The 23,205-nt window shown below is 42.1% G+C and overlaps 1 protein-coding gene across 3 annotated transcripts in view; it reads right to left on the bottom strand.

Moving 5' to 3' along the window:
• sptbn2 (spectrin, beta, non-erythrocytic 2) overlaps positions 1-22,514 on the bottom strand; it is a 48,915-nt gene extending 26,401 nt beyond the window's left edge. The window contains exons 1-5 of one of the 3 annotated variants that reach the window (XM_071898214.2): positions 22,415-22,514; positions 22,130-22,317; positions 14,312-14,422; positions 561-712; positions 118-291 (exon numbers count right to left, since the gene is read on the bottom strand). In XM_071898214.2, coding sequence (XP_071754315.1) covers positions 118-291; positions 561-712; positions 14,312-14,422; positions 22,130-22,286 — 594 coding nt within the window. In that variant the 5' untranslated portion in view covers positions 22,287-22,317; positions 22,415-22,514. Of the gene's footprint in view, positions 1-117; positions 292-560; positions 713-14,311; positions 14,892-22,129; positions 22,318-22,414 lie in introns of those variants that run through there. The other 2 variants (XM_071898215.2, XM_071898216.2) reach the window with 2 other exon arrangements.
• Between the last annotated feature and the right edge of the window lie 691 nt (positions 22,515-23,205).

The raw sequence follows: 23,205 nt of genomic DNA, 5'->3' as shown, positions 1-23,205 counted from the left end.
GGGAGAAGGCTACATGCAGAGACCTGATGTCCCAAAGCCAGGGTGGGTCGTTGAAAGAGAGGTTTGGCAACATGGCAGCTGGGTTGAGTGGGGAATCTACACAGATCTAGATGTTACCTGGAAGCGCAGAATAATAGTCCAGATGAGACCGAGGGTGAGACGATGATTCCCATCCACAATGTCGTGTGATCCCATGTTTTCCAGGTGGACTTTCTGCTCCTTAAGGAACTGCAGGGCTTTGTCGACATTCTCCAGGCAGTGGATACGCATGCGGCCCTTAGTGGGCTTTGGCTGTAGGGAGATGGAGAAAAGGGAGGACAGGGACAGAGACAAGTTGGCATTAGTCCACAAAAGAGATCAGAATAGACTGAAGAGGGCAGAAGGGAGACAGGAATGTAAAAAGAGATAAACACAAAGAGAAGCAATAGGAGAAGGAAATCATACTGAAAGAAAAACAATGAAGCGCATGATCTCCTCTGCCTCCTGACTTAAGGTGCAGGCTGTGGGTCATGCTGGGTCAGGGTTCGGACAGAGAAGAGGAGTTTCTGTGGGATACTGACCAGCTGTTCCCCTGAGAGCACTTCCAGCAGGCGGATAAGCATGCGGCCATCACGCAGGTCAGTGTACAAGTCTCCAATGCGACAGGTCACGCGGCCCAAGTGAGAGTTCACCCACTTGGTGAAGGTCTTCTTCTGCACCGCCTCACGCTCATCTGGAAAAGGACACAACAGGAAGAGGGAGGGGTTCAAGTTACATTACTCCAGTATTACAAATGACTCAGCTGACTGAAAGAGCAATAACTTGCCGCTGGTCTCAAAATCATTACCGTCACAGAAATAAATATTTACAGGGGATCCAATTTGCTCTATGCAAACACAAATGTAGTCGTAAGCTTCAATCACTCCGAGCGCAGACTGGTGACAGTAAATCGTAAGGACTTAAGCCTTTGTCCTGAGCAGTTCATTTCACAGATGAGCTATGCCATCAGGTCACTGGGATCACTGAATTGACAGCTTAGTGACGGGTTTTCACTCTGAGTTCAGCGACGGCTCTGCTGACAGGGGCTCTGCCATTCACTCACAATGATGCGAATATGCAAACGCTGTGAGTGTGGAAGAGCAAAGTGACGATGCAAAATTGCAGATAAAGGTATTGACTTTAAGTGAGCATTTTGCTCTAACTTTATTGGAACAGGACTATAAAAAGGATCACAATAAATTAAGCTGTAGCAGCAGCTCAGACATATGGACCAGGGGAGTAAGAAGCTAATCCTGCTCTGCAACCTAACAAGGTGACCTCATTTCTAGGACACATGGTCTCTCTGTCTTTCTCTCTGTGAGCTATATCTGCTCTATGGGTAGAAAACACGATTCTAGTGTGGTAGTTAATGCGCCTGCACCTAGCACAGGCACACAGATAGAAAAACCCTGAAGCAGGTAGAAAATAGATCAGAGGATCAGGCCTGTACTAATGAGTTAAAGAAACAAAGGCCTACTTGCAGCTGTGTGAAATGAATATAATGATGGTAAAGATAAAAGGACCTCTCAACCCAACCAAAATAGTGAAGCCTTCAGATTTTACTATTTGTCATTAAACAAAACGAGCCACAAATAACCACATGTATTTGTTCTATGCAGTACAAGTAGTACAGCCCACACAGCTCCATATGATGGAATCATCTTGTATGCATAATGGCTGCTATCCTGTATGATGGTGCAATACGTCACATCTTCCTTATCCATAACTGCTTTGTGTAATAGTCCTCAGAACTAAAAGTTATGTGCTTCAGGCATTGAATTAAAAGCTCTCAAACAGACTGGCAGTGAAACATCAGGTAGTCCACCAGCCTGGGCAGGATTCACTAAAGTGACTCAAGACTGTGTAGCCCAGGCTCTCTCTCCCATTCAGCTCAATGATTGATTTATTAACATGACTACATTATCAGGTGGTATAGAGGACATATTTGTCACCTTAATTGAGATGATATAACAATCCTGTCAGCCAATTGCTAAAGGCAAACTATGAACTAATGAAATAAAAATGGTACAAACTACCATTGAATGCAGGAATGACAGCGATGCTCTATAACTATGTGGCTAACTTTACCAGGGACTTCTGTCATGCATAGAATATGTAGTAAAGTATGATGATTATACCTCCAACGAGAGACCAGACAGTGTGCTCACTATGTTGGTATTGCACACGGTAGGACACCAACAAGCAGTGTTTTAAAGTAACGTGTCTGCAAGGAGACAATCACTGTGTTTAAGGAATACAAACTTCATTGGTGTAACAAAACAAAACGCCTGTTGATTTTTCAAAATATTCATGCAAAAGGCAAAGGCTGGCAGCTGCTGGTTAAATTTCAAACACAACATGATTCACTGCGGAGACTCCCAGCCCATGAGCAAGCTACACAATGTTCAGCTTCTAGTTAAAAGTGGGAGTTTGTGAAGGTGTTAACAGCATGTGCCCTTCCAAGGCTGGGATGTTTTCTCAAAATCAGCTGAACAGGAAACTCCAGAAACACACATAGGCATAAATGGGATTTATCAGCAACTAAAAGGCAAAGACCAGCATCTTTCTGTTTTCCCCTGAGCCACTGGCTGGAAGCATGGACCTATCTCACTCTACATAGCTGCTTGTCTTCATTCAAAACCACACAAGAATTTAAAAGGAATAAACACTCATAAAAAGTTAATCAAAGTGAAATCAAATTCAGAAGAAGAGATATCCACAAATTGCTACTGTAATAGGCTAGAGGATAGCACTCCTATTGAAAGCGATTCAATAAATTAAAATAACAAGGTCACTGCCAAGTACATTAATGTCAGCTTTAAAAATCATTAAGATGCCCACAAAAATATGTGCTGGAAGTGATTCAAATTGACTAAAGCATCATCAAAGTAAATCCATTACTGACTGAGAAAGTATTACTGTGTAATTATTGTGTTTAATGGGCTACTGCAATATATGTAGCTACGTTATCAGTTAAATTTGGTTACTAAATTAATACTAAGAGTCTCCAGCATGAACGAGCAATTTGAGGTAAACCGAGAGACGGCGTGTTGTGCAATCAACCATTGTACCAACGGGCAGCTAAAAAGAGAACAGAATTTGAAATTTCACATAACTCCTTTGGGGTGGAGTAACATAATGATTGACCTGTTGCGAGCCCGAGGTGCTTCCCCTTTATCAGTAAACTGTACCTCCTGCAGTCTCAACAACTCTTTTCAAGGCTCTTTCTTGCTAGACATAAATAGTCCTCTTTTGATGCAGCTTTCTTCATTTCCATTGGTTGCAAAAAACAAACTACACAGTGTATGGCTTTGCCTGGGAGCTATTTTAGATTGCAAAGAAAGCTGGTGAAATAAAGATGGTGTCTTGTGATGTTGTTCTTAAGCTGCAAATTGAGTGCATCTGCCTCTAATATTCTCAAGGACAAGATTAAGACTGTCACACCTTTGGAGTGTTTTTAGATTGATTAAAACCTGAGATTCAAGCGCTACAACAGTGGTAACCCTCAGTTTGTTTGTTACTCATTGTAATTCAGGTATTAATAGTCCAGTCACAAAGGCATCTTCTTTACCTTCTTTCACATATGAGATACCTAGGAGCATGAGAATTGGGTTTCATGTTCTTGTGCACCAACAAAGTATCATTTACTCTCTCTGATTATGTCTCACCCTGTTTCTTCTCTCTGGTTTACTGCTCAAGGGCTTAGCCAAAGATGAGGAAAGCACATGCATAACAGAGAGAGTGAGAGATAGACACAGAGTATGGTAGCAGATAAACCTGTATGTCAGACATACAGCACAAAAAGATGGATATCTGTGGCTTAGGGACATTACCATCTGACTTCACACATAACAATGCATACAAACACCAAGAGATTACAGGTAATACATGCAAGCACACACGTATGCATGAATACAAACATTTTATGCAGCCACTGAATGACCTGGGTTCCAAAAAATGTGTTCACTTGTCTATTCAAATCTCCCGACACAACACAGAGATGTGTCACAAAAGTCCTCGTGATTAGGCATTAAAAGTAACACTCAAAGACAAAAAAATTAGGTGGCAGCATGAAGATTTATCTGTTGACACTGCAGTCTAATTCAAAGCAGGTGACGAGGCTGGCAGTAGTTATGGCCTAAAGACACAAACAGAGAGCTGGAGCTCAGACAGGAACAGGCTTTTCTCTCTCAAGGTCCCGTCATCCCAGCTATCAGTCCTCCTCGTCTCCTTGTGCTTCCTACTGATTTACCTACTCTCAAGGTAATGAGGGTAACGAGAGAACATTATGGCGTTGCACTCAAACAGCTACTATCAGACAAAAAGTCTTCCTCCATATACTGTAACAGGGCCTGCCAGTTGTTGTGTTATTGTTGGAGTGATTGTGTCTTACCATTTTGTCTGGCACATCTCAACTGGCCTGAATGAGATACTATAATAGCGATTGATAGCCACTCACTATACCCCCCCCCCCCCCCCCCCCCACACACACACACACACACACACACACACACACACACATACCTATAAAAATGTTCTTTTTGGCAAGGTTTTATTAATATAAGAACATATAATAGCACATGGGTTTCCCTAGAATACTGAGGTTACCATTTTTGCCATGAGGGATAGTTAAAGAGGGTAGGAGCCGTTCAGTGAGCCAGCTGAGGTGGATTACTACGGCAGGTGGAGTAGGGTGGAGGGGACCAACATTCCTCCTGAGGCCTGGTCATGTTGTGACAGCACCCAGCACTAAAGAGGAGGCAACGGGGCAGCGGCAGGGGTCCTAAAGAAACGATGCTGCTGCCCTGCTGGCGCTGCACTCCTAATGACAAGGCCCTTGAACGAGAGCACGAGACAGACAAACACACAGACGCTGGTCTCTGCTGTGTTTGCTCATTATACCAAACAAACACAAACCTGTCATCAGTAACATCTCAGGTAGAGAAGGGCAAAAATGGTGGTGCTGCTTTCTGTAACAATGAGAGTATGTCAATTGTAATGTTTGTACATCCTGCTCCTAGTAGTTTATCAACCATTACTGATGATCTGTAAGTATGCCCAGCTTCCACAATAGAAAGCCCAGCGGCCTGTTCATTTTAACAGAGTTTGCCCTAATGGTTGAAGGTGATAAAAGGTAAAAGAAGCATAGAAAGCGGGGGACATGGACCAATCAGATTTTTTTTTTCTAATGAGGGTGTGTTTCTTCATGGGAAGATTATTGTGAAATAACCACAGGAAATATTTTGGCGTGAAACTACAATGAAACCGCACATCAGTTGATATGCTACACTTGTATCATGACAAACACCTGTAGACATCATGGGAAACTTGCCAACCTTACACAACAAGGAGGACAAGAGAGATGTCTCAGATGATAATTTGTTGGCCAAATACTTACACAAAACAATAGTCTGTTACCAACGCACGTTAGAAAGATCTGTTCTGTGTAACAAATACAGCTAAAAGCAATCTCCAAACACTTTCAAAATTTGCAAATCCCAATCAGAAAGGCTGTTAAGTTGTGACAAAAGTGTCCTAACTTTATGTTAATGTGTCTCTACTACAGCACAAAGGTGAAGGTCAAGACAATAGTGCTGTTCACTATTCCTACTGCATGCTCAGTGGCTCGCTTTCATGCCATATAATGCAGAGCTGAAAGCAGTTACTGAATAAATCTGTTAATTCAGAAACTGAATAAATGAGTTAAACTGCAGTCTACCATAAATAAAGCCCCCTTGGGCTAGAAAATAATTGTATTGTTCTCTAAAATTCACTAAAAAGAGCATTTACAAACTGTTTTTCGACCTCCCTCCACTAGCATTAAAGCTCTCCCCTCCCCCCTTCTTGTGCATCTTCGTGTGTCAGCTAGAAAAACAAGTGATTCAAATTTTCTATGCCCTGTTTTTCTCTGTTGTTTACGAATGGCAAATTCATAACTAGTGGTTAGAGGCGTCACTGAACGTTTAAAATGCATATTTGGGCATGTCCAGTCACTTTGGAGTTGTTTGTCTCAGGTGGTTTTATGTACCGTCAGGGTGGGGGTGTGGTGTGAGGGATGTGGCCCAGCCCATGCCGTTTGACTGTTGAAGTTACCAGGGTTCAAGTTGCTGCCGCCTTCCCTATTTAACCCCCAAACACGCCTGGGTGGCAAGCAATGTTGATGATAACGATGATGATCTGCAGGTAATCCGAGCAAATATGCCGCCAGAGCTAATCCTGTCTGTGTGGCTCATACCGGCAGGGATCCGGTTTGGTGATAACATACAGAAGGATACACTAACAACGAGGATGTGGGCAGGGTTTCACACACATCTGTGCAGTAAGAACAATACCTGTGCAGTATAAGAGTATGGGTTCACAAAATTCACAGTTTGGGACGTAGCTTAGGTTTTCACTTTTCAAACTGACAGATGTATAAAATAAAATGGTTTGAGATTGGTGGAAAATGCATTTACATTGTTTTGATAGAGACATTATTTAGAGGACAATATCTGTATGTAGTGCAGTAGTACTATTAAAATCTTAGCTGAAAATTAGCACAATTTGACACATTACACATTAAGCTTAGGTAGAGGAGGAAAAGAAATTGGTTGAAAAACCAAGGCTGTGTCCTACATCAGCCGACAGGATGGCAACCAGCATAAAAAACAAGGCTGTGTCCTATATCAGCCTACGGGACGGCAACCCGCGTTCGACAAGTTTATGTTTTTCTAGCGGCCAGCTTGCTGGCGTGTGGTCATTGTCGGCCATTCTCCTTGGTCACTAACCGCTGGAGCGTCATAGCACTCTCAAATATGTCTCAAAATTTCTGACACTGCCAGAACTTTGCAGGAAGCTGGGACTCGACAGAAGCACAATCAGTCGTTCATCACCCTGTCCCACTGAATGGACCCAAGACTGCTGATCATAGTTCGTAAAATATTTTGTCCATGTTGTTAAAATTTTATCTGGGACAGTCTAAAGATGGAAAAATGTGAATGCGACTTTACTGAAATCACAATAAACCATATCTATGCCTCCAAGCATCAAGATGTGTTTACGCAAAACCTGTCTTTGAGTTTTGTCAAGTCTGGTCATAACAATAACCCGTCTCACATGGAAAACCTCAACACTACACAATGGAGCATGGTATGTTTATTCTGGCTGCCTGACAGTGGCCCAGCTTACTGACTCCTTTCTGGTCTTTTATTAAAGCTGTATCCTCTACGGTCAGTGAAAATCCAGAAACTGCTGGCGTCTTGGTTTGTTTGTTTTAGTCCACCACATTGACAGAAACGTTGGCAATGTGTTGCTGTATATACAACACACACTGGCCTGGTACAATATGTCAGCACTGCTCCTTACCCCTGGCCCATGTCCTGATACTGATGAAATCCTGTCTGTTTGTCCATCACAGAGACAAAGATTAGAGTTAGGAGAGAGAGAACGCGCAATGGCGTCTATTTGGGCCTAAACTCTCTTCTCTGTCCTTCTGATTCCATTTATGGCAGGAGTTGCAGACTTTCTGTTAAGCCAGTTACCTCTACCGTTCACTTTCTTTTTTTTTTTTGACAGTTCAAAGTAGAGATAGACAGGACAGACTGTGAGAGAGAGGGGGATAACATTCGATAAAGGTCCTGGGCCGGAACGTTGCGTTTACATGGTACGCGCCTTAGACTACTGAGCCACCAGGACACCCCCATTCGCTGTCTTCTTAATAAACACTGCATCCCTCAGCAGTATTGCATGACATTGCCCTTTGGCTCCCAATGGGGTCACTTCAACACAGAGGACAAGGAAACAACTGCACCTATAAATATCTTACTATAGTAAGCACTTCACACAATAGCAATAAATGCATACTGCAGATTTTACCCACTTCCCAATTCCCTGACCATTACCATCCAATACACTCTGTGGATTGTCGTCTTGTGATTGTGTCCTGATTCGGACAAGGCATGGAAAAAGCATATGGCCGTAAAACTGGCCTTAGTAATGGCTGGTAATCATTAAGTGTTGCTAAGAATTTCACCGTGTTTTATGTTCTGCTCAGGTCATCTGTTCCTCCCCTGCCCTTCCTGGTTCCCCTCCTAGCTGGGTTTAAATGCCCTTGACCCTGTTAAGTCTGACATCCTATCCCTCACCTACTCTGAGCTTGTGTAACGAGTGCCTCCAGTCACCCCGTCCTCAGAAAGAATGAGTAAACTACTTCCATCAATCAGTCTATCTGCGTTTATGGCCTTCTCTTGGACGTCCCCCCCCCCCCCCCCCCCGATACAAGATTATGGTATCCTGCCAAAGGGTACAGACAGAGGCGCTGCTCAGTGGGAGTCTGACTTTCATCCTCGGCTCATGTCAGTTTCAGCTCTGGTATCATGTAGATGGATAGAGAAGCAGGAATATAATAATCTGAATATGAATTGTATATGGCAGCTCTAATGGAGCAAACAGGGATTATCACTGTACTAGGAAAGTTTTTTTTATTCTAAATTCATAACATTACCGGAGCTTTGCTTGACTATGTGTGTGGGCGTAATGCTGCAATGAGAAGCTAAATCTTCTTAGCGTGGGCCCTTCCAACTCTGTAACTGAAACCCAAAACTAAGGCTCATGGATCCATTCTTCAGCCATCTTCTTCCAGCTGCCTTACAGTCTGTGATTACAGAGTAGAGTCAGGGTGCTCATTAAAGGGATACCTTGACATCTTGAATTTTAGTCTGTTATTTTTCTTCATGGGGGACTTGTCACATAGTGAGAAAAAAGCTCAGTTAACCAAAAACTGGCTTGTTAGCTTTGTGGTTGGCATTCCTTATTGACACCAACGGGTGGCTCTGGCTGAGAGTTAGCTCTTTAAAATGCAGCTTGTGATACTTACTGGTTTCAGTGAGCAATGTTAACAATGAGGAAAAACCGTTTTAGGGTAGTTGTAGGAAGAGTTGGTATTTGCTGGTAAATGTTACCTTTTGGCAAGTAAAAATGATAAAACTTTGGAAAAGCAAGATTGATACATGATATACAGTACTTAGTCAGATATAGCTTCAATTCTGTAAAACGGTGTAAAGAAACCTGCCATCATGTGAAAACTCTTCTGCTAATAAAAAACAGTATCTAATTGTCAGCTGTTTTATAGTTACAGGGTGTTAACCTGCAGATTGTTTTTCCTTCCTGTAAGTTTCTGCCATGGCGTGAACGAACAGATGAGGGCAAAGACTCCTTAAATTTCATTTTTAGGCAGATTTTTGACAGAACAAACAATTTTTTTTAAATTGAAAAAAAAAGCTAAAAAGAAAAATATCTTCTGGTTAAATGAACTTAAGCCCTAACAGGCCCATCAACTAGACACTTGTTTAAGCTCTGGAAGTTATTGCATTTCTTTTGTTCTTTACATTCCTTTCATGGCTGTATTGTCTAACCATGTTGAAAATATTGCTCAATTAAAGCAAAAAAGGTACCTCAAGAGAAGCTGATGATGCAACCAAATATTTGCTGCCTATGGAACAGAGGTTGTGTAACAATTTCAAAATAATCCCAAGAGTCAAACTAATTTCAGAGTGAACTATTAGCCTATGTGTGTCATGAACCTTGGAACTCCCACACAAAAACCCCATGGCACGAGTCAGGCCAAAGCCAAAAAGGGAAACACATGCTCTACTTGTAGGCTCCACTGAAACACAGAACATATAACAGAGTATATTCCAAATAATCTAGACAAAATCGGTGAAAAGATTTCAATAAAAATGTGACAGCCCCCACCAGTAATATTCTGAAGTACAAAAATCTATCCTCTCCCCTGAGTGTTAGCCATGGATGAAACAACATGGCTACAGAGCCCCAGTGTGAATTGTTGCGTATATTGTCAGACCAACAACGTATGAGATTCAAATCACAGTATGAACTACGAATTTGCAAAACAAAGTGAACAAAATGACAGGTACACACACATTTTTTGAGACATTTCCCTCTCTCTACAATAACAGAACTGCCCTTCCGCTGCTTATGACTTAGAAAGTAGGGCTGTGGCGTAACCTTTGAAGTGCAACCACCGCCTTGCCACATGGGTTATTTTTACACTTTTAACAGTTTGTGGTCACAAGTATAAAAACCTGTATGTTTTGCTTAACTTGGTACCAGGATTCTCCATGCAACAAGAGAAATTGAGAGGGCGAATAACACAAAGATATCTCTGACAGCACTGTCCTGTCTCCTATCTGAGGGCAGTAAAGGTGTCGACCCTGCCCCTCGGGTCAAGGCCCCTCTCTGCCATCTGCAGCTGCTGCTGATAATGGGGAAGTGGAGGGAGGAGGGGACCGGCCAAGGCCGATCCCATGGGACTGGAGACAGATAGAGGCACTTCTCAGCCATAACATCTGGACACAGAATGGGTGTGAAATGTCAGCTAGACAGTAATTACCCTGAAGCCTCACAAAACTGCACTTTTCTGCTACTTTCCCCAAGTAGGAAACAGTCAATATTAGTAAAACTGTACAAACAAAAAACATCCTTAAAAGGCATTTTGTGTTTGAGTGCACGCATAGTGAACCCTTACCTAGGTAATGTGACTCTGAGTTACAGCTGGAGGCCACAGGAGTCAGAGCTTTCACTATGCGGTTTAGGAATATTGAGTTACTACATCCAATTCATAGCCTGCTACTACACCTGTAACTCGACCCAAAATAGGACACAGATCTCCTCCTGTGCCCATTCAAATTCTTAAATAAGGTATAAGAACAAAATGCGTATGACCAAGACATCTCAGCATCTCACCATTCTGAGCAAAAAGATCCAGGCTTGGTCAAAAGTTTGTTGACAACTTGGCTCAAGAAGCTCAAATGCTAAAACTGAATTACCTTAACAAGAAAAAAAGAGTCTAGATCTACAGTAGACAACTAGAAACTTGATAGTTGAAAAAAATACTACAATACGGAATCAGTCAATTCCATGCAACAAATAATATCAAACAGCCGTGGTGACCTTTGCTTTGACATCTTTTCACTCAGTAGCTGCCAGTCATCTTACAATGTATTTCAAGTGAGTTGTGTGAAAGACTGTTTGCCACTCACAATATACTGTAGGTACCGTGCACACCAATATCTCCCTTTATCAGTTAATGTACGTGACAGCTAATGAACTTTAATCTAGGGTCATACGGTCATGTGTGTAAAACCGTTGACTTTGGAGCCCTGTTCTTTTCCTAATTCACACATTGTGCATCCCCTAGTGCGTTTTTTAAAAGGCATTGGAGGTTTCAAAGGTTTTTGCTCTTTGAATGTACTGTCCCCCTCTATTTGAATAGAGCCACACTGCTAATTTTGGTTCCCACTAAAGCTCATAGCAGTGCGTTGACTCAGGGGTGACAGGTATCTAGGACAGTGACCCTTTGGACCAGGATACACACGGTATTCATCTGGGCACAGACATCAAAGCACTGAAATAAAAGGCAAGATGAACTTTCACAATGTTACTTTCTCTCATAATTTACATCATACTAAAAAAGAGACATGATTAGGCTACATGATGAGAGCTGGGCTGGGCCTAAATGTAGGACAGCAAGATGGTGGGGTTTGATATCTGCTAGATATCTCCTCACTGGGCATGACTGATTTTATGGGTTAATGTATAATGTGAAGGTGGACAATTTGGGAACGGTGTTTGCTATTACAAAACAACCACAGCAACTGTTCCTCCTCGGCGCCAGAGATGGAAAAAAAAATTCTCACTTCAATTTAACCATGTGACCCACCGTCTCATCCAACCAGCCTCTCTTGACCATGGTTATACAGTTACTCTGGTTGACGGTTTATTCGTTACCTGTTAGATATTATTTACCATTGACACAGATATAGCTAGAAGTGTACTTTCATGTTAGAGGTGGTATGGGGCCTTGAAATCTGGAAATCTGTCTTAACGATCTTCATTCTCACTTTTTTTCCAGCCACAAAGCAAAAGTTTTGATTTGGCCAAGGCTGTTTTCTTCCTCGATTTTTCTCTACAAGAGAAATTTTGCTAATATGTTACATTTTCATATGGATCACAACTTAATAGATGAGGTCAAATTGGAGTCCAGAAAGACCAGTTGAGAATCACTGATCTTGCACAAATAGCTTGTGACAAAGCAAGATTTCAAATAAATACAAAAAACAAGAGTACTGTGCATACAAAACAATTTTGTGAAGCCGTCCATATGTGTGAACTAAGTGGCAGGATAATGACACCAAACCATGTATGCGCAAATCCTTTGCTTTGTCATTTCCAGCAGACATTATGACTTCTGAACACAGGAGGGAGGGAGGGACAGAAAGAATGAGCCTCAAGGGTAGTCGAACTGGAATTACAAGTGGGAGTTGCCAAAATGTGTGTGTGTGTGTGTCTGTGTGTATTAAGAGCAGTCTCCATCAAGGACATACCCATGCATAGCAATGGGCTACAAAGAACATGGGAGGGGTGGGTAAAGTGGATGTATCACACACACTTCTGTAGCCTTGTACTAATTCCTCCATCTATACTGTAAATGTTCATAAACTGAGTTCCACTCTGAATGTATCTCTCCCTTCACAATAGGCCTGGTACAGGGAAGTGTGTACACTTCAAGTCAGCACACATTCTGTGACTGAACTCTGACCTTAGCATTACTTATCGAGGTATACGTTTTTCTGCTTGACAAGTGGAAAAAGACAGTTGTGGGTAGGCCTATTTACCCTTACCTTGTTTATGTATGGGGGTACACCTTTACCAGTATCTCTCACAACACAGACAATGGCATAAGATTTGTACTTTCTTTGAACTTACAGATATGATCTCATACGTGCGTCTTATCCCCAATCACAATCATTCTGACTGGTGCAGTTGGAGGGGAGGTGAAGACGGCTTTTTTTATACACACACCTCAAATCATAGATAGGACCACAGACTCTCGGAGACAAAACCCAGGAGAAATAAATGCTTATAGGATATTATCGTATCCTTTCAGAAGACCGATATCTCCCTCAGTGACAATGGAGAGATTGCTTAATATGGGAGGTGAAATATTGTTGGGGCACTAGAAGAATGTCAAACATCCAGAGAGTGTAGACTTGCCCCTCAAGTAAACTCTTAGAAAGCTCTTGCATTTTCATTGCAGACAGCAACTAGGGAGGGACTGGAAACTAGTAAAACATTGTGATCTTAATTGTGCTCCACTGACTCACATGCCCACTCCACACTCTACAGCATGTACACACTCAGCTACTGCAACTACCTTACCCTGTGGCCTGTGACTGAGGGGTCTGCAGCTCAAAGGAATAGGCCACACTTGATGATATGACCCATGACCCATGTGGCCTCATGGGTACACAATAAAACAAAATCCTTCATACAGTCACTGCTTACACAAGTCAAAAAAGCACCACAAGGGAGAGGATTTTTGTTTTAACTGTTTTTCCTGCTATGTAACTGAGTAACACACACTTACAGATATAGGTTCATAAATCAAGGAGTTTGGGGGTTAACAGGATTCTCCTAAAACGCATCACTACAGATTTAGCCTACAATTTAAGGGAGATTTTTCACCGATATTGTAAAATATGTCCACACTTTACCATGTGTCAGTTAGGCTGTTGCTCACTGCATCCTAATACATATGTGGAAGCCAATGGGCTCAGTGATTTCTGTGTGCAGGACCTCACAAGCTTTGGCCAGAGACAGAGACCTGCATTGTAATAGGATAAGAGAGGACAGGTGGCCCAGTGATCAGGTGCCAGGCTGCCTGCCTGCTTTAGAGCTGAGCTGACGCCTACAGTGTATCTACTATAGCTCCCCTCCATTCTCTCACCTGAAATAGCACCGAAGCGAGAGAGGACTCTCTTCAACAATCTCACAGGTAATCACTAAGGCCAGAAGAAGAAGAAGTAAAACCTTTTGGGAACTAATTTTCTCCCTCCAAACGGCTCCTGCAGGACAATCACTACAGTGCTAGCATGACATATAGCCCAATCTTTCTGTACTTAAGTTACAGCTTAAGATTTATTTCTCCTTCCTGTGTTTCAGAATCAAGGAAATATGTGTGTAAAGGGGAATACTGCTCAATTTATATGCTATGTATACTGTCTACAACAGTCCCATCAGTATTTGTTAATATGAACAACTATTTCCAAAAACCAGACACCAGAGAACTTGAGACTCTAACCTGATGTCATCAAGACAATTGTACATATTCACAAATATTGGTTGGGCTGCCCTAACCCAAACCATAGGGTTAATGTATATGAATTCCTAAAGGCAATGGAATTCCCCTTTCACCCATAGCTCCCTCGGGACAGCGTCAGTATGGCTCTCTTACCTTGCAGCTGTTTGAACCTTCCTTCCAGGATGTTGGAATATTGCACCTGATTAACAAATGCTGCTGGGGACAAACAGGGCTCTCTGTCCCTGTGCTCCCACTCCATGGCCTCTGTTTCTGGACCTCGCTCTCTTAGATATTCCTCTCAGATACAGAGTGACCAGGAGCTCTCCTGCATAGCACAGAAAAGGCAGGCTCTCCCGCTAAAAATGTACCAAATAGGCTCCACAAGAGGGTTTCCCAAAAAACAAAATATGTGTAAATCCAAAATGCGTTGGTTTATCCTCCTCTTCTAGATCCCTTCGATGCCAGAGTGAATGAATAAGGCACAACGTGAGCTGGAAAATGTTCCCTCCTTTTCTTTTCTTCACCTCTGTCCCACCTTCTCCACTGAAAAACCAGCAGTGTGTGCAGGGGTGGAGGACTTTTCTCATTTAAAACAAAACTGCAGAACAAAATGTTCTCGTTTCACCTCCTCCTCTGAAGTCTGTGCCACACTCCTGGCCTCCGAGCACAGTAAAAACTTTTGCGCGCACTTCCTCGTGGTTCTAGCAAGAGAACACTGCCACTGCCTTCCCTCCAAACTAGAGCAGAGCAGAGCAGAGCAGGCGAACTGGCCGTGGTCGGATGGCTGTGTAAACAAAGCCTGCTGTGCCCTCTGAAAGTTGGGTCATTTGCATAAGGTGTGTTTGAGGGAGGAGCACAAGGGGAGAACATGGTGGAAGGATGAGGGGGAGGAGGAGGTGTAGAGGTGGACTAAACCATTCTTAGACTTCTATGCTTAGTAGAGCAGGAGGCGGATTATTCCACTCCACCTTAATTCCAGGGAGCTATGGGGTGTGGCCTGCCAAGAAGGTACATCACAAAAGCCCCCCCATCAGATTGAGTCCTTATCCTCTCTCTGTGCTTCCTTCTTCATTTCTCTCACTCTCTAACACACACATTTGAGCTCTCTATTCCCCTCTTTCTGTTCACCGGGTCTAAGCTATGGTAAGGCGTTAAGACAGGAAGGAAGTTGTTGAGAAAGAGTCAGCAACAGCAACAAGCTCTTTCCTGCTCAAACAAGATTTGAAAGTGTGTGTGTGTATGTGTGTGTTGGGAGGGGCGGGGATGTTGTGCATGTGCATGTGTACGCTCATTACCTTTGTAATACAATTATACAACTGCACTGAATTAGCACATAGTTTTTGATGTCTCATTAGGTTAGAGGACAAATGCAGAGCTGTAGTATGGCATCCCTTGTTGAGGCACCACCATCCCACTTACTGGCTTTGTTTATGTTTTATGTGCTAGATTTTTTTCCACTGTCAAATTAAGTGATTGTTTGCAAACACTGGAGCGAAATGGACCTATATTTTGAGTTGTGTTGGGATTTGAAAGTTGCAAAATGGTTATTTTCCTCACAAAACAAAGGAACATCACATCATAGCAACAGTGATTACAGCCTTTTTGCACAAGCTCCAGAGTATCAAGACTGAACCACACAAGTTTGTGTGCATGACTCTCACAGCTGTGCTCCATACTGCAACAACATTAATAAAGCAGTATGCTGCTCTATTTACTCAGTTTTGACCTGAGTAAACTGAAATTATTGTCAGCAGCAGCTACAGTATTAAAAGAAAAGGGAAAAATATTTGTATTTGTTGAGACTGAAAGAACTCTGTCTCTTCAAGGCTGGAAGAAGGTTTCCTCTCTCTTGCGCCTGCTAACTGAATACATCCCCCCCGCAAAGAACGTAACTATAGGCAAAGTTACCAGAGTGTGCAAGAACGGTACAAGGCTGTAAACACAGAGGGCACTAAGGTTATAGTAGCCTTTCTTACAAGAGGATACCCTCTGGCCTGACCAGGGGGCAGTGGTTAACAGGTCTGTTGGTTTTTTGATCTCTGTTTGTCCTGATGAGCGGGGAGCATCTGGATGGGTCTCATTAGCAGACCAACTGCCCAGGGCCTTCAGTGACCAGGTCTTCATGGAGGGGGATTGGACTAATGAGATTCAAAGAGCACATCTTTCGCTGGGGGAACAGAAGCTCCGCTATGGTCACAGGCAGTGATGAAAGGAGAGCAGAGTACCAATGAACCGCAGCAATAACCGTATATCAAACATCCCAATTAACATGAGAGACAGTTTAGGATGGCAGGTTTGTGTGTGTGTTTGCACGTATGTGTGCCTGGGGGCATATGTGCACTAACACATTATGCTAAGGAGGTCTCCTCCCTATAGAAACCATCTGTCTTTTTGTTAGACTGATAATAAAACATATAGGATAGGATCAACAACTATTTTCTGGATCTTGTGAAATATGAAAAGAAAGAGAGAAAAAAACGTCTGCAAGGAGAGATTTGGGAGAAGCCTCTGAATGAAGCACGCTGGAATTAATGATAATTAATGATGGTCTGGTCTGGTGTGGTGAATGGACACAGATGAGAAGGAGGAAATGATGGGAGATGCTGGGGGAGTAAGCAGTGCCAGAGGGAGAGAAGAGATCTATTGCTGAGCATGTAGGAAATCTCAACCATCCCACAACACGACTCCTCCCAAGACCCAGGGGAGGGCGAGATGCGGGAACATATCCCAAACCCTGGCACCACACATCTGATCCAAGGGGGATTCCCCATGGAGCAGGTGGGGTTGATTTCTCTCAAGAGAGGCAGGATCACTCCCAGTCTTACTCACAGTATTTCAGTGGCCAAATGTGCCCAACTGTAGAAGAGTACTTGGCAGCTTAGTATGACTGGTAAATACACATCAAGGTGAGGACAGCTGAGCTCAGACACGCCATTTATACCCAAGACCAACGTATTAAAGTGGCTTTGCATTTTATGGGGTCACAGCAGACAATGAACTCCTTAAGATACATGGGTATTTAGCACATTAAACTGCCCCAGCAGGAGATGAGGTGATATGGACTTACTGTTGCATTTCTGTGGCTAAACTCTTTGTAAAAATACTCCAGAAAGCCTCAAACAGGATAATAAACAAAGGCATTTTTCAATAGGTTTATATTATATTATTATTCATGCTTCTGCATTTTTGCTTAATTACATATATTGTATGCTTTTTTTTTTTTTAACCTTATTAAGCTTGAAATTCTTCAAATCCATGAGATGTTTAGCCATTGTGAACAGTTTATTTAGGCCTAAGTACCAGTGTCAGATGTGTTAATCTTGTTATCCATCTGATTCTGCCTCACCTATCAGGTGATATGCATGATTTTTTCTTATAGGCCTATATGGGGACGGCGACACAATGTATCTATTTTGTGTTTATTTTGACCTGAAAACAACCCATAGCAGATTGAAACAGTATGGTTTTCCAAGTGTACAAGCCTTACTCTTTCCTACTGTGCTGGGCAGCTTCCACATGTGTATATGTGTAACTGTGTAAGTGTGAAGCAGGGCGTTGGTGAAAAAAAAAAAAAAAAAAGCAAATTTGCTCAGTCAGCCTTGCCAGTAGAGGAGAGTAGATAACTGTGTGGTTATTTATGTAAATTAAGTTGATCTTAGCACAGCTTTCCACTATGAAACAAGTGGCAGCCATTGCTATCCCATCAAGAGTAAAAGGATACTAATAGATTGGAACATGGAAAGCGTCAGAGAGATGTGAACCGGGAAATGTGGCATTCATATTTGAAGAGAAAGTAGGAGAGAAAGCTTGAGAGAGAAAAAGAGTAAGTGAGAAGCAGCTTGTAGAAATGTAGAAGGTCTTGACATTTGGGGATAAGTAGCAAAAGGAGGTGGGTAGGGGCTGGGCCTGGGGGGAAATAACTGCTACAGCATGTCAAAGAATGTGCACATCAAGCCCATGCTTGTCAAATGGAGATGGTATCACTGGCATTCACAGCGGTGCACCAACACACACACACACACACACACACACACACACACACACACATATTATTTGTTACAAGTGAAGTGTAATATATTAAGGCATATGCTACTAGAGCACAGGCAAGACCTAAAGTGTGTGCTGCTGCCATGAGGAAATGAGTCTGGTTGCATTTGGAAGTGAAATGAGGCGAAGATTTCAGATACGTTGACTGCAGCGGTGCAGAGAGATAGTCAGAGTCTGTGGTTTTAGGTGTGAATGTGTGTGTGTGTGTGTTTGAGAGAGAGCGACAGAAAGCAATAGAACAATAGCCTTGATGCTGGCCTGCCTGTTGCTTCCCCCTGCTGGGTCCTTCATGATACTACAACTTGTTTTGACTAGAGACACACTGGGGACTTTCTCTGTAGTGTGAGGCCAGGAAGCTAGAAACTAGTAAAAAAAAAAAAACACATAGGATGTAATACAGTAGCTGATAGCACCATCAGGATTTTCACTAGGTCTGCCTCATTTGGAGCCTCCTACTGGACAGGGTGGCCAGACAGTGTTGCACTATGATCCACTTTCAAGATCGTCAGACCTAGTGGTCTAGAGGTCTTCATACGACTAGACTGTGTTAAGCTTCATTTCAAATTGTTAAGCTTCATTTCAAGTTCATAAGCCAACACGTCCTGGGTCTAATTGCTAATGAGGGAAGATACTAAAATGCAGACAGTCAAAACTGGCCTTGGAGTGCATGTCTGTACTAAAAAAAAAAGAAAAAAAGAAAAGCATTAAAGAAGCACTGATGGCCAGAAATAGCCAAGAGTAGCTGAAAGGTTTACTGCAGTTAAAGACGGTCTGTGAGGCATGTGCAAAAGGAACGCTCCTTGTATCAAAAAGAGGTGGAACAGTGCAAGTCATAAAACTATGAGTGACTATATCCTCAGTTTGGGATGCAGGTATGTACTGTACAACTCTGGTTTTGTCAAAGCTAGTGATTTGATTAACTACGGGCTAACCATTTGCTGGCTGCAATTATTTTCTGTCTGCTATTATTTTCATAACAAATTCATAAAAAAGTTATGTTAAATAAGCAATGACACAACTCAAGATCAAGGTCATATTTCTGCAAGCTGTAGTATTACTTGTCAATGATGAGTCAGCTGTATGCAGCCAGCTTCACAGCCAGCAGCTACATTAACTAGCAGTAGCTCCTTCTCTAAGTTACGAATTCAAAAACTCCATCTCTGTGAAGTTCCTTGAATAGATAGAATCAAATAAGAACTTAAACAAATGAATGTTTATTCCTGCAACCTGAATCCAGGAGGAGAGCATTAGCCTTAACAAGAGCTGCTAACAGGAGATAATGCTGCTGCTCTCATTGTCCAGTCCTGGCATGGACATCGTTTCCTCTCCAGAACAGCTGTCAAGTGTAATATCAATAAAGTGTAGTGATCCCAAAAAACCAAGGTGTAAGGAACCAGGAGTTTTGTGAATTGCTTGGTTGGTAGGATTTCTTAGCAATGTTAGTGTAAGCCAACTGGACAAGAAAACATTTGAAGAATAACAAGCAGAACTATCCGAACAGTTTCTTGTTTGAAAGCATAGTCAGCTATACAGACGGGCTTGAGGGAATACACTGACATTTTGAATTTTTAATGGTTGTTTTGTCTTCAAACACCTGTCACATTGATGGAGAAAGTTTCAGCACAAAATCTACACTCTCTCCACCCCATTCCATCACTGCTTATTGCTCTTTGGTGGATCGACTACACAGCTCCCTGGCTTTGTCCTCCTTCTCAAAGTATTTCTGTCTTGCCCTAAAAAAAAGAAAGAGTATTCTGCCTTTTGGGACAGAAAAGAATTAAGCTCGTACTTCAGTGTACTGAGCCTAATTAGATTTTCAGACATGTTTTTATATGTCTTTTGTAATTTTGTCTCTACATGTCAGATCTGTTTCTCAAAGTCCTGTTGCTTGGATATAATTATGTTGAATTATGTGGCCTACTAAAAAAGCTGCTTTTATGGCTAGTGCTGTATTTACAGTGGATTCATGTCTACATAGTGATTAATATTTGCTCTTAGAGATCCCTTGAAGGCCATATCCATTTAAAGAGAAGAATTTACTATTCACCTTGGTGATCCATCTGGGCTGTGATGTGATTAAGTGTCACCATTAATGCCTGCCACAGTGGGACACCAAAGACTGAGACTGATAAAATGTGACATGGTGTAAAGCAAAAAAGGCATCATCTGGTTATGTAATTGCCAAATGCGTACCAAACCAGATTATAACCAGATATGTAGAATCTGGAATATTTATGTGAAGCAAAAGTGCAGACAGCTTCTCTTTCTGTATATTTGCTTGACCATGTATTTGCTTGAATATTGAAAAAAGTCAAACGGCAGCTCTTGAGTCCAGTCCCTACAGTTTCAGCCGAGCATACATAGGGGACAAATTTACAATTTCAACATTTTATTGGATAGCTTCAAAGCACTGAATTGCTCCACCGTGTCTATATTTCAGAGCTTTTAACTCCTGATGTACAGTATCACAGTCTTCAATCTACAGACAAAGCTCCTATGGCTGTTCCAAAGATTCACAAAACACAATCTAACATTTGCAATGAGGGCCTGTAAACTTTGCAAACTCTGCAAACTCATCTTCTTTTAATATTCAACTAAGCACATTTTTACAAATTTGCATTTGACTGGTAAAGTATTATTGCTCTCCTTATGCTATAACAGTAATGTTAATTTATTTGATGGAGTCCAATATGATTTCTGAATTATGCTGAGTAGGCTTTTACAGGGCAGCAATATCAGTTGTTTTTCTGGCTTTGATTTGATAATGTACTTTTAAGACTTTTGATAGTATTATTATCTGAGTTATAATAATAACATCATTCACATCATTCTGTTCAGCTCAGCAGGACTAAATGGAGCCAGCAGTGCAAGTCATCCCTCAATTACAGCCAATGGTTTGTTAATTAGATGGTTTTGTATCTTTTATTTTACAGCTTGTTGTTACTTGTTGTAACTGTTATGGAAAGTGCTGCACAGAGATATTTATTATGTTCATTATAAACTGTAAATAAATAGATTTAAACTCAAAATTAATTAATCTTCTATCTTCTTATGATATACTCTTTCATGTAAGTGGATTTCAATGTGATTTGCAGGATGGACTCTGACCTGGGCTCCTTATTTTAGTGTGGAATATATAGATGACTCTTTCACTTTGGCGCTGAGCCACTAGACAAGCCAAGAAGTACAGCCTTCCCGCCGCTATTCCTATGGTTACAAAAGGGTCTCTTAATCAGTGTTGCACCCCCAAACTAGTATTCCTATTGAACAAAATAGAAACAGAGAAACCCAACTTTTCATGTGACCCTGCATAACTTGGGGCATCGAAGTGGGAGGGAAAAAAATTTGGTCTGGTACAGCATATTAGTTCATGGCCTGAACATTTAATAAGATTAATTTTTATTCAAGAAGCTGTTTGAATGAACCAAAAGACAAACAGTCAGACGAATATTTGTGTGAAATGCTTCTTCTCAGGTAAAATGGAAACATATTTTAAACCAACCAAAAATGGCACTACCCAATTAAAGATTGCTGAGGTAACAGGTTAGGTTTTTTTGGGGGTAGTCAGGAGGGTAGAGTGCTACGTGCATGAGGAGAGAAGGCTACATCTAGTTAAGACAGGGGAAATTTTACATTTTCAAGATTAGCCTGACATCAAGGAATGATGCAGGCCCTCAGCTAACTGGGGGGGACTGCTAGTGCCTTATAGCTACAACACATCCAGAGTGAGATTGGGAATGCAGTCATTCAGTCTCTTGCAGGCGCAGTGTTACAAACTTGTAATGTGAATGCATTAGATCTTCTTGTCCACAATTCTGATGAGCTGTGATAGCATCATCTTCTCCTCCTTCTTTTATAATACTATATAGCATATCGACACCACACAATCACACACAGAGCATTGAGGTCTGGAGTCTACCGTACCTGCCAGAGCTTTGATGCGCGAGCGCTCGAAGAGGCGTGCTGAACTGTTCTCATTGTCCCAGTCAGTCTCTGCCGCCAGGTCCCAGCGGTTGTTGATGTCATTGTACTGCTGCTGGATCTCCAAGCTGTCAAAGTCGGTCGGCGAGATGGTGCTCATGGTGTCCGGGCTAGGGGAAAACACATTCAACCTAGAATCCAAACACAAAGAGACACAAGCACCCAAAGTCAGCAAATGGAGGAAAAGAGGAGAACATTGCATAATACCAAAAGCTTTGCGCGACTGACCACTTGAAATCCTCGTGGGCTAATATTCGGATGATTTCAGTTCAGGAACTGAACATCTATCTGTCCTCATCAGGGGCCAGACGCTGCTACACCCTATAATACTTCACCCACATTCTCATTTGGAAGCAGCCTCACACTAACTGCGCTCTAGTTTGATATGCTCAAAGTCAAATGACTGGCCCATGCAAATAGCAGCTTGGACAGTACAAGTGGCACAGTGTGTGAAAATGACATGATAACTTTGAGATAAGTTGAGTAACTGTCATGAAGCAGTTTACTTAGCTAACCAATAATTTCAATATAACTGACTGCTCCTGCAAGCCAAAGCGACTCCAGTAATCTCATTTCAACCTGAGTGCGGACGGCAGAGACAGCCTCAGCCCACATTGATTAGATCTTGACTCACACATGTGCAAAACTTAATATACACCCACCCACACACAAAATGATGACATGAGCACAAGCTTGAATGACCGATGGAATCTGTTTGAAGGACACATCCAGGAGAAACTGCTTTATCAAAGACAGCAGGACACAATTCTAATAAGCAAGCTAGCAAGCACAAGACAACACACACACACACACACACACACACACACACACACACACACACACAACTTCATGCTGCATAATGCTACTCTGATGCCAGTTCTTTTCTGTAATGTGTGCAAAAGGACACCTGGCCTGATGCACAGTCTACTTCCAATTATTCCTGAAAACAAGAGTTATAGCCAAATCATGGTACACCATGGCCATGACTAGTTAGACTGCAGTTAGAAGTGACCCTTAAT

This window comes from Centroberyx gerrardi, chromosome 11, assembly GCF_048128805.1.
Source record: "Centroberyx gerrardi isolate f3 chromosome 11, fCenGer3.hap1.cur.20231027, whole genome shotgun sequence".
NCBI lineage: Eukaryota > Metazoa > Chordata > Actinopteri > Beryciformes > Berycidae > Centroberyx > Centroberyx gerrardi.
This window is presented reverse-complemented; position numbering and strand designations above follow the sequence as displayed.